Below are 16,716 nucleotides of genomic sequence, written 5' to 3'. Positions count from 1 at the left end.
TGAAAATCTAATTAGCTCTCCACACCCCCATGCCAGTTGGTGGAAGAAAAAAGAAACAATGCCATCGAATGTTGCTGTCATGGTTTTGGCTTGATGAATGTCCCGAATAGGAAACAATAAGGCTGAATTATGTTTGATGAGTTTCAAACTATTTGTCATTTGTTATCAGTGTTATCTGAACCATAATATATTTCAGGTTCCTACCATGAATAATAGCCCTATTAATAGTTTAATCTAATGAGCCATTATCAACTACATATGCATTTTATAAATCATCCTTTTGAGCATTATGCTTTGGAAACTTGGAGATCAGGAAACAATGAATTTTGGAGCAGGAATAATATAAACTTCTGCATCAGATTGATTCTTAGGGAAAGATTACTAAACCCTTCTGATAGTTATGGCAATGAAGACACTATTTTCTGCTAATTTACATCCTTGCAGTAGGTGACTAGTAGAGGCTTTCCAGCTGTTGGATCAGGTTTTTCAAACTCTGCTCTATCTGTAGAGGCTTAAATTCATGATTAGAAAACACAAAATCATTCAACTCTATTTTAACTTAGAAATCTTTTTCTTTAGTCTGTCTTTAGAGGTTTTTACTTTGGTATTGATTGGCAAGTTTTGAATGTTAAGGTTTGGTACTTACATAAGTACAATTGTAATCTGGGGATGTGTTTTTTAATGCTTGTGGTTTGTTACATTGAAAAAGGAGGACTTGTCTAACTGGATTTGGGAAGTAACCAATACTTCTCAGAAAGAAAGGGTCCTAGCTTCTTTATAATAGGGCATGGTATAGTTGATTGATTTATATGATAAATTATATGGCTGCCCATCTAGCTTGCAAGATTCTGGGTGACTAAAAGTTAAAAACCAAATAAAAATACAGCTAAAACAATCAAAATCAGAACAACAGAAATAACATAAAATAACCTAGTAGCCAAGAACACTCATGATATCCCTTACTAAACACAACTATAACCAAGAAATTGGCATAACTACCAGGGTCTCAATGTCAAAATCAAGTTTTTAATGCTTTGTGAGTGATTGTTTTTAAAGTCAATCATGATGATGATGAAGAAGAAGAAGAAGAAGAAGAAGAAGAAGAAGAAGAAGAAGAAGAAGAAGAAGAAGAAGAAGAAGAAGAAGAAGAAGAAGCAGCTATTCTTTCAATTGTGTTCAGTTCTTGGCAATTGTAGGGACAGCTCTCTCCACATTTTCTGAAACAGCTTTCAATTTTTTATGCTTCTTAAAGAAAACCTTAGTTGGTGATAATTATTGCTAGCATCTCCTCACCTAGAGAGATACCTAAGTACACTTTTCTAGTATCTAAATCCATTTTCAGTTTCCTTGAAATTTCCTTCCTGAAATTTACTTGGCTGTCCTGATCTTCTTCTAGCAGGGAGTCTTGATGGTCTTAGACTTCTCAAAAGCTTTAAAAATCATTGATTAAGATAGAAATTTTGAGTCCTGAATGTGGACTTTTTCCTTACAAATGTGGTAAGGTGGATCATACCCAGAGGGTAGCAGGGTACTGCTTATTTGCCCTGCCATTTTGCACCTGCATTTATTGCTCATGCCTTGGAGGAGAATGCCCCTTGGGACTAGAAAGACACCCTGCACATACCAGTCATTCAGTGAATGAGTTTCATTCCATGTGTCTTTGAAACCAGTCCTGTAGAGAAAGGCATCATATTTTTCTTGGACAAATCTTTGGAAGAAAGATGGAATTATAGTATTATAAGCAAACCAGCTTTGCATTTTCCAAGATAGCATTAGGATTTACTATCATCATCATCATCACCTGATAATATTTTCTAATAGGGAGTCTATCTTATCTACTGTTACTGCTACTGACCAATAAGCAGTATATCCTCCTTAAATCCTGAAATAAAAGCTGACTGAAATTTTCCATTGAGTAAAACAACAGAGACATGTGCAAAAAAGCTGCTTTCAAGATATTATTTTAAAAAAAGATTTATTGGGCTTTTCTGAACAGCACAATCCCTAGGACTCCTCTTGTAATTAGCTGTACTCATTGGATATGGAAAACAATCTTGTTTCTTTTTAACTTCAGCTTCTGAACTAATGTAGACTGGTTCCTTTTATATGCTATAGTTTTCCTAGGATATCCATATTATGTGTCAAGATTATATTTTCTTTTCTCTTAAATGCATGAATTACATTGCAATTTCATGACCCAAGATTGGGCAAAGGTTTCTTTAGCTTGGGTCTCCCTTTTGATCAAGCATTAACTGTGAGTTCAGGAGGACCCCCCAAAGCCAGAGCTGGGACAAATACTGATATTTTACCAAATAATTTATGAAGAAACGGTACCTCCAATTTGCCAGGACTCTAGCCTGCCAGAGTAAGATAGGTGCCCAATCAATCAATCAATAAATTCAGCCTCAGCCTTTTGTCTTACCCAGATTCCCCAAAAGACATTCTCCAAAATGCATTGTAAATATTAACTCTCAGATTTTCTTTGCCCACTCTTGCCATACATCTTAGCAACAAAAACTTACTCCTCTTTTAATATTATTCTCAGTCAGTTTAGCTGACTTTCAGGGCAAAGCTATTTCTTGTCTGATTGCTACTAGCAAGAGCAATATTAAGAAAAAATTAGGGAAAACTAACACCAAGGCCAATGGCAGTTGTAGCATAAACAATAAAAGCAGAGATGTGCTGCCAATTTATTAACATGGGTCTTTCCTATGGGGGGGGAGAGAGGGAGATGGGGAGGAAAAGCATTATGTGGTGGTCCAAAAAAACCAAAGGCATTCTGTTTCGTTTGCTTTCTCCTTTCTCCTTGTCTAGAACTAAGTCTAGAACTATATTAAGAGAAATTACATTGATTGATAGGACTAGTTACAAAGTATGGACCTAATCTGTCTTAAATCTTCAAGTGCTCACTCCACCCCACATCACTGAACTGGGATGAAATAGCAACCTAGATACAGTCAGGTTTTTATTGTAACTAGCACCATCAATCAATATTTTTTGTGAGCAAAACCTTCCTTGGGACTCTTTTCTGCTTTATTTCACCATCCTGCATAATTGCAGTGTTAAACTTTATTAAGCCAGTTTTTGAGAAGGCCTTTGATAATCCCCTAAAATATAATAGGGGCCTTCCCAAATCCTACAGTAGACCTTGAATAAAAATTGTAACAGGAGATCCTTAAGAAATATTAAGCCTTTGCAGAACAGCAGGGCATATAAAATACAATGTGCAGGATCAGAGTGTACAGTTCTATGTACTTTTATTCTGCCTGAATTCTCACTGAAATTTAGTAAAAATTCAACATGTAAGTTTTTCAGGAGATATCAGGAGATGTTGTGAACAAACCTGGCACTCAATCTTCAGAACTACATACTTGCCTTAAGAATAAAAGTCACTGAATTCAGCCAATTTTATTCTGATGGAAAACATATAGAAACCTCTAAAAAGTTCTTTTCTTTGTTTTCTCAAGGAACCTTCTCACTCATATTTTCTGTTCCAATTGCACAGTGGCCAGAAAAACGAATATAGATTATGAATTTTCACTGATAAGGTCTATAAGACAATTACAGGGTCAGCATGTAATAACAACAAGAGATTTGGAATATTCCAATCTTGCTTGTCTTTTAAAAAGCTTTCCAGGCAATGCACCAGATGTTGTTCCTGTATTCATTTATTTGCTTAGGACTCTGAAATTGCTTCCTGTACAATTTTTTGTTTTTTTGAATAAAATTATGCCATTGTTTTGTTTTGTTTTATTTTTATGCTGCTCTGAGTCATGCCTATACAAACTGCTTTAACAAACAAATTAATAAATATGGACATAATCTATTTGTGAGATTATATCCTTTTCCAGAGCTAAGCTGACATATTCCCTTTCTTGAATTGGACCTGACACTTTTTAAAAAAATTGGATTTGTAAAAAATGGCAACTAAGGAGATAGAATGCTTGAAGCAAAATCTGTCACTCATCCATTCAGTTATAAAAATCATCAACTGACATGCATTATTCTTACTCAGCACATTATTTGGCTTGCACAAACACTTTAGACATATTGAGACCTAAGGGTTGAAAGAAAGTAGACAAATGATAAGGGTGATACAGAAATTTAATTAATAATCAAAAGACAAAGTTACTGTCAAAACATTGCACTGGAAGCTGAGTAATTGTGTAATAAAATTGCAGAGCTGGAAGGAATATGAAAGGTAGGTAATGTCAGAAATGCATAAAATTGAGCTAGACTTTCTCCTGCCTTTTTAGTGGTGTTATTAAGTTACATGGAACTTAGGAGTCTTTTGATACTTATTTGGGAATAGGTTCAGTGAATTTATTGGATCACCTAGAGTTCCACGTGTACTCAGGTTTTCTATTCATCAAGTTTTTTTATTATAAGTAATGCAGTCTAACAACATACAATTAACAACATAAAACCAAAGGAATTTAGCAAAATGTGTCATGTGCAGTATAGGAAAGTATGACTGTGTCTTCCTAGTAATGCCAGTTACATCTTTGAGGATAGAGTCAAAAGTCTTAGAGTTTTTGTAGGGCTATACAGGATGATATTTCTGATCCTGCAGCAGAAAACTGAAAAAGTACAATTATCAATGAACAAACAACAAATTATTAGATCTCTATTTAATGGATTGATTGTTAAACTGAGAATTTATCCATTAAATCACAGCTTTACTATCTATGCTATCTACATCAAATATTTAATTATAAAAATAAAAAATGTTGTTAGGTAATATAAATTAAATACATTCAGGTTTAACAGAGGTTTCTCTCTATTTCCCTCACCCGTTAAATTAAATTTTAGAATATGTATATGCATACATATGCAACACATATAGTTCATACTGAAGAGAAGATTTCATATAATATTCACTAAAATATATTTCGTTGGATTTGTTGTATGCCATCTTGTGGTGATTTACAGTATATTACAGGATATTTCTGCAGTTTTTCAATATATATATTTATTATATGACCCCCTCCCCCATTGAAATTCAAATTCATCTATTTTCCAATAAATTGATTCAAATATTGACTAGCAGATTTTAGTTACTCATTTAGCTACTTTTAAAGCATAGCAATTCTTTCCAGAAGCAGAAAAAGGTGACATCAATATCTTCTATGTGAAAATAATGAAATTTTGGTTCTGAATAATTTTACTGTCATAGTAGGATGTCCCTGTTGCCAGATTTTTTGTCCTGCAAAGATAGCTATCTGACCACTACCTAAAAGGTGATTGCTTAAACCCACATCTTTAAATAATAACAAGTAGAAGGAGGATTGTTTCATAGGCTTTATTGAGATAAAATCATGCTTCAAAAACAAATTACAGTCATTTTTGAAAACAAGGAATGTGAAATTTTAAGACTACAAAGTATTTGCATTAAAAAATATTGGTAGCTTATGCAACTGCCACTTTCAAAATGGACTGTAAGAAAAAAAACACAAAATATTAAAGTAGCCCTTTATTTTGTGCAAAGCGCTTCTTTTGAAAAGTTTTATAAAATGTATTTTTGTAGGTTTAATCTAATAGGGAATTACCAAGACACTACTGTCATTTCATAAAGCTATTTTTACTTTCTCTGCTCTCTGTATAGTAGTCTCTCTCTGTCTCTATCTTCCAAATTCAGCATCTTTCATTGCCCAGATTATGAAGAAAAGAATTTTTGTATTTACAATACAGAGCATATAGAAAAAAGATCCAATTAATTTTTTTCCTTGGAAATTTAGGAATTGTAAAAATCAAAGCAGACAAAGGCTAGCATTTTATCAAACAATATTATTTAGAGAGACATACATTTATTTACACAATACCAAGCAATGTAATTTTGGGACATAATCTCTTTATATGATCTCTATTTTTAATTTCTTCCTGCTGATATCTCTGAATTATTGTATTTTCAATATTGTGATGATAAGCTTCTGGAATACCTGGAATATTAATGTATCCAGAAGTAACACATTGGAAATCAAACATTCTCCAGATTGCCTCAAATAAATGTCAAGTAAATGGTTACTGGATTATTGGATAGGGCAGCAGGAATAAACATCTTAACGGTCAATCAATACTGTAAATAACTGTTATACTATTGTTACCCCAACATTTTAAGGAGCAATTTCCATTAATTTTACTGGAATATGGTTCTACATTAATACATTGGGGGAATAATAACAATTCTCTTAATTTCTGGATCATTCTGCATGTTGACATAATTTCAAAATAAATTTAAAAAAACAAACAAAAGCAGACCTTTCAGTATCAATAATGCCAGAAGGCAGTCCTTTACTACACAACAAATGTAATATGCTATATTACAATAATTCCCACATATTAAAAGATGGAAAAGACTTATATAAATCTTTTTCATCACTTGATATACACAGATTAACATTAAAACACAGATACAGATATTTGTTAGTTCTTAATTTGTCTACTGCTACATTCAATTGGATTACAATGCCTTAATTGGTATACAAACTCCTTTTGTAGATGACTGTATTTACAATGCTTAAGCTACTGATATGCATTCTATTATTCTTGTATAATGTCTATTTGGAACAGAAATGCAGGTCAGTGGTTTGAAAGCTAAACAAACACTACAAATACTTTATAGACCTGTTTTATTCTTATCTACATAAAGCTAATGCATTTCAGTGATCTCACAGTAACTCCACAGGATCTTTTTTGAATTCAGTTTCTAATTCCTGGTGAAACACTTATGAGCTCTGGGCCAGAATATGCATCCCATTCCTAGCTAGCAAATTAAATTCTTATGCACCAAATAGTTACCCACATATGTACCTACATGTTGTACGTAATTTTCCCTTAGTAAATCTGGTCACAGAACTTGACTTTCTTTTTCTAAATATTGCATTACAGTGCTGATGATGTTGCCTAATGCTGATGATGTTATCTAACTGGGCAATAAAACAACTGCTAGCACAGAGAGCATCAAGGACTCCACAATTCAACCCTGAGCTACAGACATTTTCTTCCATTGGAATTATATAAATTTCATCAAACAACTACACAATTCCCTTTATCCTTATAGTACAATATTGTACTTTTAAAATTATCTTTATATTCTGCCTTTTCTTTGGAAGAGTGATATGGCAGATAGAATATTCCCTTCGTATCATTTTCTCCAAGCAACTTTTAAATTAGGTTGAGCTAAAGGTTACCCAGGAAATCTTTGCGCCTAAATATAGACTGGGTCTCCCTAGTCTCAGTCTAGCCTCTTTAACACTGTCTAATAAGAATAACTGTCTTATTACCATTCCCTGAATCCATATTAGTACTGAACTTTCCATTGAAGCCTATCTTAAAAAGCAACGAACAATTTTTGCCATTCATTGACTGATGTTGCTCTAGGAAAGTACATCACACTCTCTTGTTTAAAATAGGAGTCTAGTTATGCCCAATCACAATTAAATGTTCTCTTACGTTAATAATAAGAACCTAGGAAAGCGGTGATAATCAACTTTTTATTTATGAATTTATAACAAGAATGTCTTCTTGACAATGTCCTCAGTTATAACATCCAATTATCCTTTTTCATGTACAAAGAAGTGTATTTTTAATGTGCAGCAGCTGTATAATTTTTTTTCTAAAAAGAATTATTTAAAAAGTCTGATGCCAGATAAAAAGTGGAATATTATAAGGAATATGAAAAAATAATATGGATCTTAAAGAGAAAGAAATATGTTTACCAGCAACTGAAGATTCTACATCTGCAGGGCTGTTCCTTGGCAGTATGATATATTGATTACACTGTTGATACACAATTTAAACATGGCTGATAAGAACAAATAGATTCCCCCCCACTTTTTCTAACATATTTTCTCACAGAGAAATATAAATCATACACAATTAGAGCATGTTAATAACTGCTGACATTGAAGAGGTGGATAATAGTTTTTATTTTATTATCTAAGTCCCCAAAATGAAATCCTTGTTCAGAAATGCAAAATATCACTTAGGCTGACTTCATACATAACCGCAATTTACACAAATCTTTTGCTTGGGAATCAAAGGAAAAAATCATTATATGTAACAATCCAAGGTGGTTTTACACTGTATACCTCCTGCTATATAATAATTTGTTTACTTGATATCATGCATATAGAATTGTACCGAATTCCTGCAAATCAGAGCAGGAAATGTATATACAGTTCATTGCATGTATGTAGTATGTATACATTCTGGCAACTTAATGAGAATTAGTTCACACTATCATATTTTCCATAGTTACCTATGGCTACAAAAGCTGGACCATGAAAAAAAATGATCAGGAGGAAAATTGACTTGTTCAATCTTTGGTGTTGGAGAAGGCTCTTGCACATTTCTTGTAGAGCAAATGTGACAAAGAAGCAAATATGGAGCATACAAAACTAGAAATATAGCCGAAAAAATAAAATTTGGCCTTACGTATTTTGGCCATGTCATACAATCAAACTCACTGGAAAAGGCAGTTAAGTTTGGAATCATTAATAAAAGGAAATGAGGCCACCATAAAAACATGGTTGCTAGATACCATCAAAACCAATACTGCCAGATCATAAAACCACTAAAAGAAGTCATACAATATGGAGAGAGAGATGGTTCATAGAATTGCTGAGAATTTGACAATGAAGTAGATAGCATCCATCACCAGCATAAATGCAGGCACCTTTAAGTTTGGAAAGGAATTCTTGTCCCTTCTATGCAATAAATATGGAAAATGTTTCAAATACTTTCACAATAAAATACTGGATTTGTTTGTCCAAATCAGAGTTTCCAGATATATTTATAGTCTCTATAGTCTTTAGTTTCCATTACCCAAAGCCAAGTCAACAACACTGTAAAGAATATTCATGATGATTTGGTGCTTCATAGTGAACTATTTAGAATATCACCAACTTTTTGAGGATACATTTATATGTGTGATTAGTTTTTTTCAACTATGTGATGATTTTTACCTTATTTTTCCTGGGATATGAAATGCCATAACCCAACATATTGAATTATACTCAGGGCTACTTTCCATATGTATTTATATAATTTACATAATTTATAGTATTCCTAAAAAGAGGAATAGCTATTGCTCAATGATTTTCATTGTAGTAAAGGTAGGGATTGTAATGATTACATTCAGCATTATTTGAACAATATAGAAATTGTTATATAGTGGCCTTATCACGTATCAAAGTCATAAACTCAAACTAAGAGGGATAACAGTATTAGACAGCATTGCCACTACTCCCATGATATAAGAGACCAGGAGAGTCAAGTGCTACATAATGGAGCTAGACTTAGTCAAGCTGTAGTATTATGCATACTAGCACAGAAATAAATCCCACTAAATTTAATAGGTCTTATTTTAAAATAGGCCTATACTAGATCACACTACTAGGTTGCAATCCTATATACTCCTATTAGATAGGCAACTGTACTGAATTCATTGGGCTAAGTTCTGAATAGAAATATGTACAAGCATTGTATTAGAACATCAGTTTAATATATAATGATCATGCTGGCCTGAAAACCATCCTACATTGGTGGAATACTTTGGACGAATAAATTAATTTACCTCTTTAAATGCAGTTGCTGAATCATGCCTCATTAGACTTCTGCAAATTAGCTGATTATCATATATTTAGTTATAATGCTGAATTTTGGTATAAAAATATTTTCCCTGGATGTAATTTTTTCTCCACTAATAATTTCCGCATAAATTAACAATAAATGAAAGTTGAGCCACATGATACACTTTGTTCAGTTTTTGCAATAAATTTCTCCAAGATCCATCGTTAGTGCATGTAATGGATGTATGTAATAATTCAATTTTAGCCAAATGGCATTTCCTTACCATTTTATATACATACTGTGTTCAAATGCAGCAAGGCAGTGAAGTGGAAGGTTTGATGTGCAAAACAAGAACTAATGTTTTCAATTTGCAGATATTTAAGTTCATTTTTCATGCCTCTAAAGATCATGAAACTAAGATACAAGCATAAAACCACAAGAGACCAAAAAAACGACGCTGCTCATACCTGTTACAGAGATATGCAAGAGAGTACCTGATGACCATTCCTGAACTTTTTGGATTTTATCAACATTCCTGAACTGAAACCAACAGTAGTAGTGGCAGTATATGCTGTATGAAACACATTGGCATTCTTTCTCCCAATGTAATCAAAGGTTATATTGAGCAGAATTCTCACATTTTTAAAAAATATTATTTTCATTGCAAATAGAATAGCAAATAAGCTGGTGTTCAAATAGCTGGACTAAAGCATAGGAACAGGCTTTCTTTAAATCCAACTGCTGGTAATTCTATTAAGGAGACTGGCAAAATGATTTGAGTCTTGAGTCCTTCCACTTACCCTGTGCTCCTTTCACTGTGATCCACATGGAATAAATAACTTGTCATTTGCTATCATAAAGGCATTTTTAAAGAAGTACCACAAATTACCTATAAAAGATATCAAATAGACTTAAGGTGGATGCTTATTACAGCAGTTAATATTTTAAAAAAAGACTGTGATTATAATATATAGCTTAAAAAAATATTACTTGGTTGATATTTCTTGGTTCTTTGTTGCATCTTTTGTAAACACAGAAATAAATGAAGTTCTAAGCAAACTTGCTGAAACGATACAGACACATGAATCAAAAAAGTGTACACCAAAATGTAATGATGATTTTTAATCTAACCATAGTCTGTTTCTATATAGCAAACAACTCTTTCACCTGTGTTCCTTGCCTGTATTGCTCAGATTATACAAAGTGTCTATCATGGTCATGCTGAGGCTTCAATGTATTCATTTTTTGGCACTGCTACCCTTAGGTATTCTGGATTCTCAGCTGGAGGAAGTTTAACAATACCATTAGGCTTGTTGTCTCTGGGCAAGAAATCTTGCTGATAGTCTGGATTGTCCAGATTGATTTGGTGATTGGCTGTCTGGTCCCAGTAGGAGGAGCTATCAAAAACTGTGTTAGCCAAAGGCGAGAGGCTTGTGTTGAGATATTCTGGGTTATCCAGTGCTGTGTTATGCAGCTTTTCATGATTTGAATCATTCATAGATTTTGGATCAATGGGAAAGGAGAAAGTGTTGTAGACTGGATTTTGTACCATAGAAGCAGAGGCATTTGGGGTCACTTGCTGGTTTACGTATTCTGAAATGGTTTTAGAAAGACAAAACATATATTAAGAACAATATATATGACTCAATATGTTACCTTTATTTAACTGCAAATTTCTATTAATGAGACAATGTTCATTAATTATTAAATCGATGCAGCCTTCTGGAGACCAGTAAAAGTTCACACTAACTTATGCAGTTACTGCCTTTTAAAAATCAAGTTTATATTGCAAACACCACAATCTGCAATTAGTTTTGTCCATTGGTAAAGCTTATCTTCTTTCAAATCAATGGAGCCTCCTTCACATAGCTCTTGTGAATGCTGGTATCTGAAGAAAGACTAGCAAGAGACAAAGCATTGTTGCAGTGTTTGGTAACACAAAGAGACAGCTACACCTGACAGATCTAGATAAAGTCCCTGAAGCAATAGCACTCTGAGAAAGTCACAATACATTACCTAGTTGTAAAGATCTTTCCTTGGATTTTATGACTTTGTTTCTGAACTCTCACTTTCTTTTTCTGCTTCTCTAGTGTTTTCTCTACTTGTGTGTTTATATGAAACTTGGACTTTCTGTACTATACAATACTGATTTATGCAGGGACTATTGTTTATGAGGCTAGGAAACATTTCAATATTAAACTGCCTATCAACAAATGGAATCCAGGTACAACATGGACAATTTATTATATAGGTCAGAAGGCAGAAAATGAGATTACTACTAAAAATCTTAAGCAGATAGGACAGTAGTTAGGAAAACAAAAGTCTAAAAGACACTGAAAAACAAAACTAAACAGCATGAACAATGACTAACAGTGTTATAAGATTTCATGAAGTGGGATAAAGATAACGTAACAGTGTTGACTAGGTGACCTTTTCACATTAACACTACTGTCAAGATTGATTCACCCTTTCACCTACATTTTCTTCCTTATTCATAGCTTGACAAGATTGTGAAATGGAATGCAAAGGTGGGAGGGGTGGTTATCTAGGCAACTGAGGTGTCTTTGAGAACTTGCAAGAATACCAAGGTCACTAATGCAGGTGCTCAATGGAGAAGTGAACTTTTCCCATAACAAGAAGTATTACTATTGGACAATGTGAACACCCGGTGGGTGGGGGCAAGGGAACCTATTGTTTAATTAGTAAGCTTCTGAGTAGGAAAACCAGAGCTGGTTTTGCTTCTTCTGTGCCAATATCAATTTTCAGTAAAATATTATACTATTGGTAAAATCATGTCCCAGGAATTTCTTTTTCTGGAAATGCCAACTAGACAGTTGACACTGTCAACCCAACATAAAGATCTATTTAAGAAACATATTATTTTCTTATTTTCTTTTTAAAATAATCTTACTGGTAATTTTAATGCAACACTGGGAACAAATGACTAGATTCTGTTTGGTAAATTCAGTTACCGTCTCAAAATAGATTTGTTTCCTCTCCTTATTCAGTAGTCTAAAGAAAATTGGAGACAGATTAAGTCAAATCTTCAGACAATGATTTATCACTGCTGAAATTATAAGCGCTAAAGAACTCATGCCCATTGGATCATCATTTAGAGATATTTCCTTACTTAAACAGAGAATCAGAATTGATATGGGTGGACAAAAAGCAATGGACTGAATTCCAACCTCTTCTGGCTTCCCCATTGGCGGGGAAGGAAGGAAGCTGGCAAGGAGCATTGAAAATCTTCCTCCCTCCCTCCCCCTTGCCTTTAAATTTCTTCCAGCTTTTCTGTTTACTTTATTTGTGGTAAGCTTGCAGGGATAAAGTTAGTGCAAAAGCCAGTAGGAAATTGAAAGTCCAAGGCCAGCAGGCAGGTATGGGTGATGAGGAAAAAGGGATCGAGACAATAGCTGGAAAACTGTTGCAGAATATTCCAAATGAACATCATGTGACAGTAGCATAGCTTAGCAGCACTGAAGCAGCCACAACTTTCCCACATTTCATTTTCTCTGCAGTCATGGGTCCCAAATTTTGGACACCTTCTGTAAGTTAGTTCATCTGAGGTACCTTGGTTCAAAAATGTTTGTCCTATCATGCATTGTTTCAACCAGGTATGAGAATTTTAGTAGTATTCTAGAAAAACTGTGCCCAGTTAAAGGTTATAGGAATGAGAGTTTTAGTGGTATACAGACATTTAATAATCTGGAATGATAAATGCTGGTATTAGTATCTCTCTTTATTTATTTATTTAATTTATATGCTATTCATCTGACTATCCAGAATTTATGTCAGATTTACCTTCATAGATCATATTGCTCTGATTTTAAGGAATTGCAGCTTTGCTATTATAATGTCTATTAATAAAAAAAGCAATTCAGATTTGCCTGCCACTTTACAGATGCATCCTTCTTTAAATATACACGAAATGGCAAACCTTATGCCCAAGATATTTGTAACAAATTTGTATATTGGGTCAGTTTTATTCATACATAGGCTGATGAATAGATTTTGGATCATGCTTTAATCATACATAACATGTAGTGGAAAATAATATTGTTAAAGCTATGTCCGATTGTATGCTGCCCTTACTGCATTTGTTTTTATTCTAGCTCTAGAATGTGATACTGATTTAAAAGTTCTACAGTGGACAGATGCTTGCTGCAGTTAATATGCAAAAGTTTATGAAAATTCTAAATTAAAAATCTGAGAGAGTAGAAAAGGATATTATTCCAGAGAAATTCCTCTCCATTAAGGTCCTTTTATATGGAGAGCGTGTAGTACTGTTAATATGTACCAATTGGTTTCAATTAGCTTTGCATACTGTGGCTGATTATTGTAAAGAGGAAGCATTGGGGAAAAAATTATTCCAAACTAATAAACAGTCTAGATTCTATGCTTGACAATTGAATGAGCACCTCACAGAACAAATATTTTTTTTTAAATATATTTAGAGATAATATTTCACTCATCTGGAGAAGGAAATGGCAACCCACTCCAGTATATTTGCCATGAAAACCCTATGGACAGTACCAAAAGGCAAAACGATATGACGCTGGAAGATGAGCCCCTCAGGTCGGAAGGCGTCCAATATGCTACTGGGGAAGAGCAGAGGGCTAGTACTAGTAGCGCCAGAAAGAATGAAGCGACTGGGCCAAAGTCGAAAGGACGCTCAGCTGTGGATGTGTCTGGTGGTGAAAGGAAAGTCCGATGCTGTAAAGATTTTTTCTCCATAGGAACCTGGAATGTAAGATCCATGAATCAAGGAAAGCTGGACGTGGTCAAACAAGAGATGACAAGACTGAACATCGACATCTTAGGTATCAGCGAACTAAAATGGACAGGAATGGGTGAATTTAATTCAGATGACCATCAGGTATACTACTGTGGGCAAGAATCCCTCAGAAGAAATGGAGTAGCCTTCATAGTCAATAAAAGAGTAGGAACAACAATACTGGGATACAATCCTCAAAATGACAGAATGATCTCAGTTCGAATCCAAGGCAAACCATTCAATATCACAGTAGTCCAAGTCTATGCCCCAACCACCAGTGCTGAAGAAGATGAAATTGACCGGTTCTATGAAACCCTACAGCACCTTATAGAACTAACACCAAAAAATGATGTTCTTATCATCATGGGGGATTGGAATGCTAAAGTAGGAAGCCAAAAGATAACCGGAATAACAGGCAAGTTTGGCCTTGGAGTGCAAAATGAAGCAGGGCACAGGCTGATAGAATTCTGTCAAGAGAATACGATGGTCATAGCAAACACTCTTTTTCAACAACCCAAGAGACGGCTCTACACATGGACATCACCAGATGGTCAACACAGAAATCAGATTGACTATATGCTCTGCAGCCAAAGATGGAGAAGCTCTATACAATCAGTAAAAACAAGACCAGGAGCTGACTGTGGCTCAGACCATGAGCTTCTCCTTGCAAAGTTTAGGCTTAAACTGAAGAAAGTAGGGAAAAGCACTAGGCCACTCAGGTATGAATTAAATCATATCCCTGTTGAATATACAGTAGAGGTGACAAATAGATTTAAGGAATTAGATCTGATAGACAGAGTGCCTGAAGAACTATGGACAGAGGTTCGTGACATTGTACAACAGGTAGCAACCAAAACCATCCCAAAGAAAAAGAAATGCAAGAAAGCAAAATGGCTGTCTGAGGAAGCTTTGCAAATAGCTGAGGAAAGGAGGGAAGCGAAAGGCAAGGGAGAAAAAGAAAGATATGCCCAACTGAATGCAGAATTCCAGAGAATAGCTAGAAGAGATAAGAATGCCTTCTTAAATGAACAATGCAAAGAAATAGAAGAAAACAATAGAATAGGAAGGACCAGAGATCTTTTCAAGAAAATTGGAGAGATGAAGGGAACGTTTAATGCAAAAATGGGCATGATAAAGGACCAAAATGGCAGGGACCTAACAGAGGCAGAAGAGATTAAGAAGAGGTGGCAAAATTACACAGAAGAACTATACAAGAATGAGCTTAACGTCCCTGATAATCACAATGAGGTGGTCACTGACCTCGAGCCAGACATCCTAGAATGTGAAGTGAAGTGGGCCTTAGAAAAGCTGAGCAACAACAAAGCTAGTGGAGGTGACAGTATTCCAGCTGAGCTATTCAAAATCTTAAAAGACAGTGCAGTAAAAGTGCTACACTCAATTTGCCAGCAAATTTGGAAAACTCAACAGTGGCCACAGGATTGGAAAAGATCAGTTTACATTCCAATTCTAAAGAAAGGCAGTGCCAAAGAATGTTCAAACTATCGCACCATTGCACTCATTTCTCATGCTAGTAAAGTCATGCTTAAAATCCTACAAGCTAGACTTCAGCAGTATGTGGATCGAGAACTACCAGAAGTACAGGCAGGATTTCGAAGAGGCAGAGGAACTAGAGATCAAATTGCCAACATACGCTGGATCATGGAGAAAGCTAGGGAGTTCCAGAAAAACATCTACTTCTGCTTCATTGACTATGCTAAAGCCTTTGATTGTGTGGATCATAACAAACTGTGGCAAGTTCTTAAAGAGATGGGAGTACCAGACCATCTTATTTGTCTCTTGAGAAACCTATATGCGGGTCAAGAAGCAACAGTGAGAACTGGACACGGAACCACTGATTGGTTCAAAATTGGGAAAGGAGTCCGGCAAGGCTGTATACTGACGCCCTGCCTATTTAACTTATATGCAGAGCACATCATGAGAAAGGCAGGGCTAGATGAATCAAAAGTTGGAATTAAGATTGCCGGAAGAAATATCAACAACCTAAGATACGCAGATGATACCACTCTAATGGCAGAAAGTGAAGAAGAACTAAAGAGCCTCTTGTTGCGGGTGAAGAAGGAGAGTGCAAAACTTGGGTTGAAACTTAACATTAAGAAAACCAAGATCATGGCATCTGGCCCTCTCAATTCCTGGCAAATAGATGGGGAAGAAATGGAGGTAGTGACAGATTTTATTTTCCTGGGTTCCAAGATCACTGCAGATGGGGACTGTAGCCAAGAAATTAAAAGACGCTTGCTCCTGGGGAGGAAAGCCATGGCAAATCTAGACAGCACACTAAAAAGCAGAGACATCACCCTGTCAACAAAAGTGCGTATAGTCAAGGCTATGGTCTTCCCAGTTGCAATGTA

The 16,716-nt window shown here is 34.9% G+C and overlaps 1 protein-coding gene across 1 annotated transcript in view; it reads right to left on the bottom strand.

Annotated features, from left to right (window-relative positions):
* Positions 1-5,305: 5,305 nt before the first annotated feature.
* Positions 5,306-16,716, bottom strand: part of EGFR (epidermal growth factor receptor) — a 220,649-nt gene continuing 209,238 nt past the window's right edge. The window contains exon 28 of the mRNA XM_081342924.1: positions 5,306-11,166. Coding sequence (XP_081199050.1) covers positions 10,790-11,166 — 377 coding nt within the window. The 3' untranslated portion in view covers positions 5,306-10,789. The remainder of the gene's footprint in view (positions 11,167-16,716) is intronic.

Source organism: Vipera berus (assembly GCF_964194415.1).
Source record: "Vipera berus genome assembly, chromosome: Z".
In the NCBI taxonomy this organism is placed as follows: Eukaryota; Metazoa; Chordata; class Lepidosauria; order Squamata; family Viperidae; genus Vipera; species Vipera berus.
Note: the sequence above shows the minus strand (reverse complement) of the source record. Positions and strands in the feature narration are given on the sequence as shown.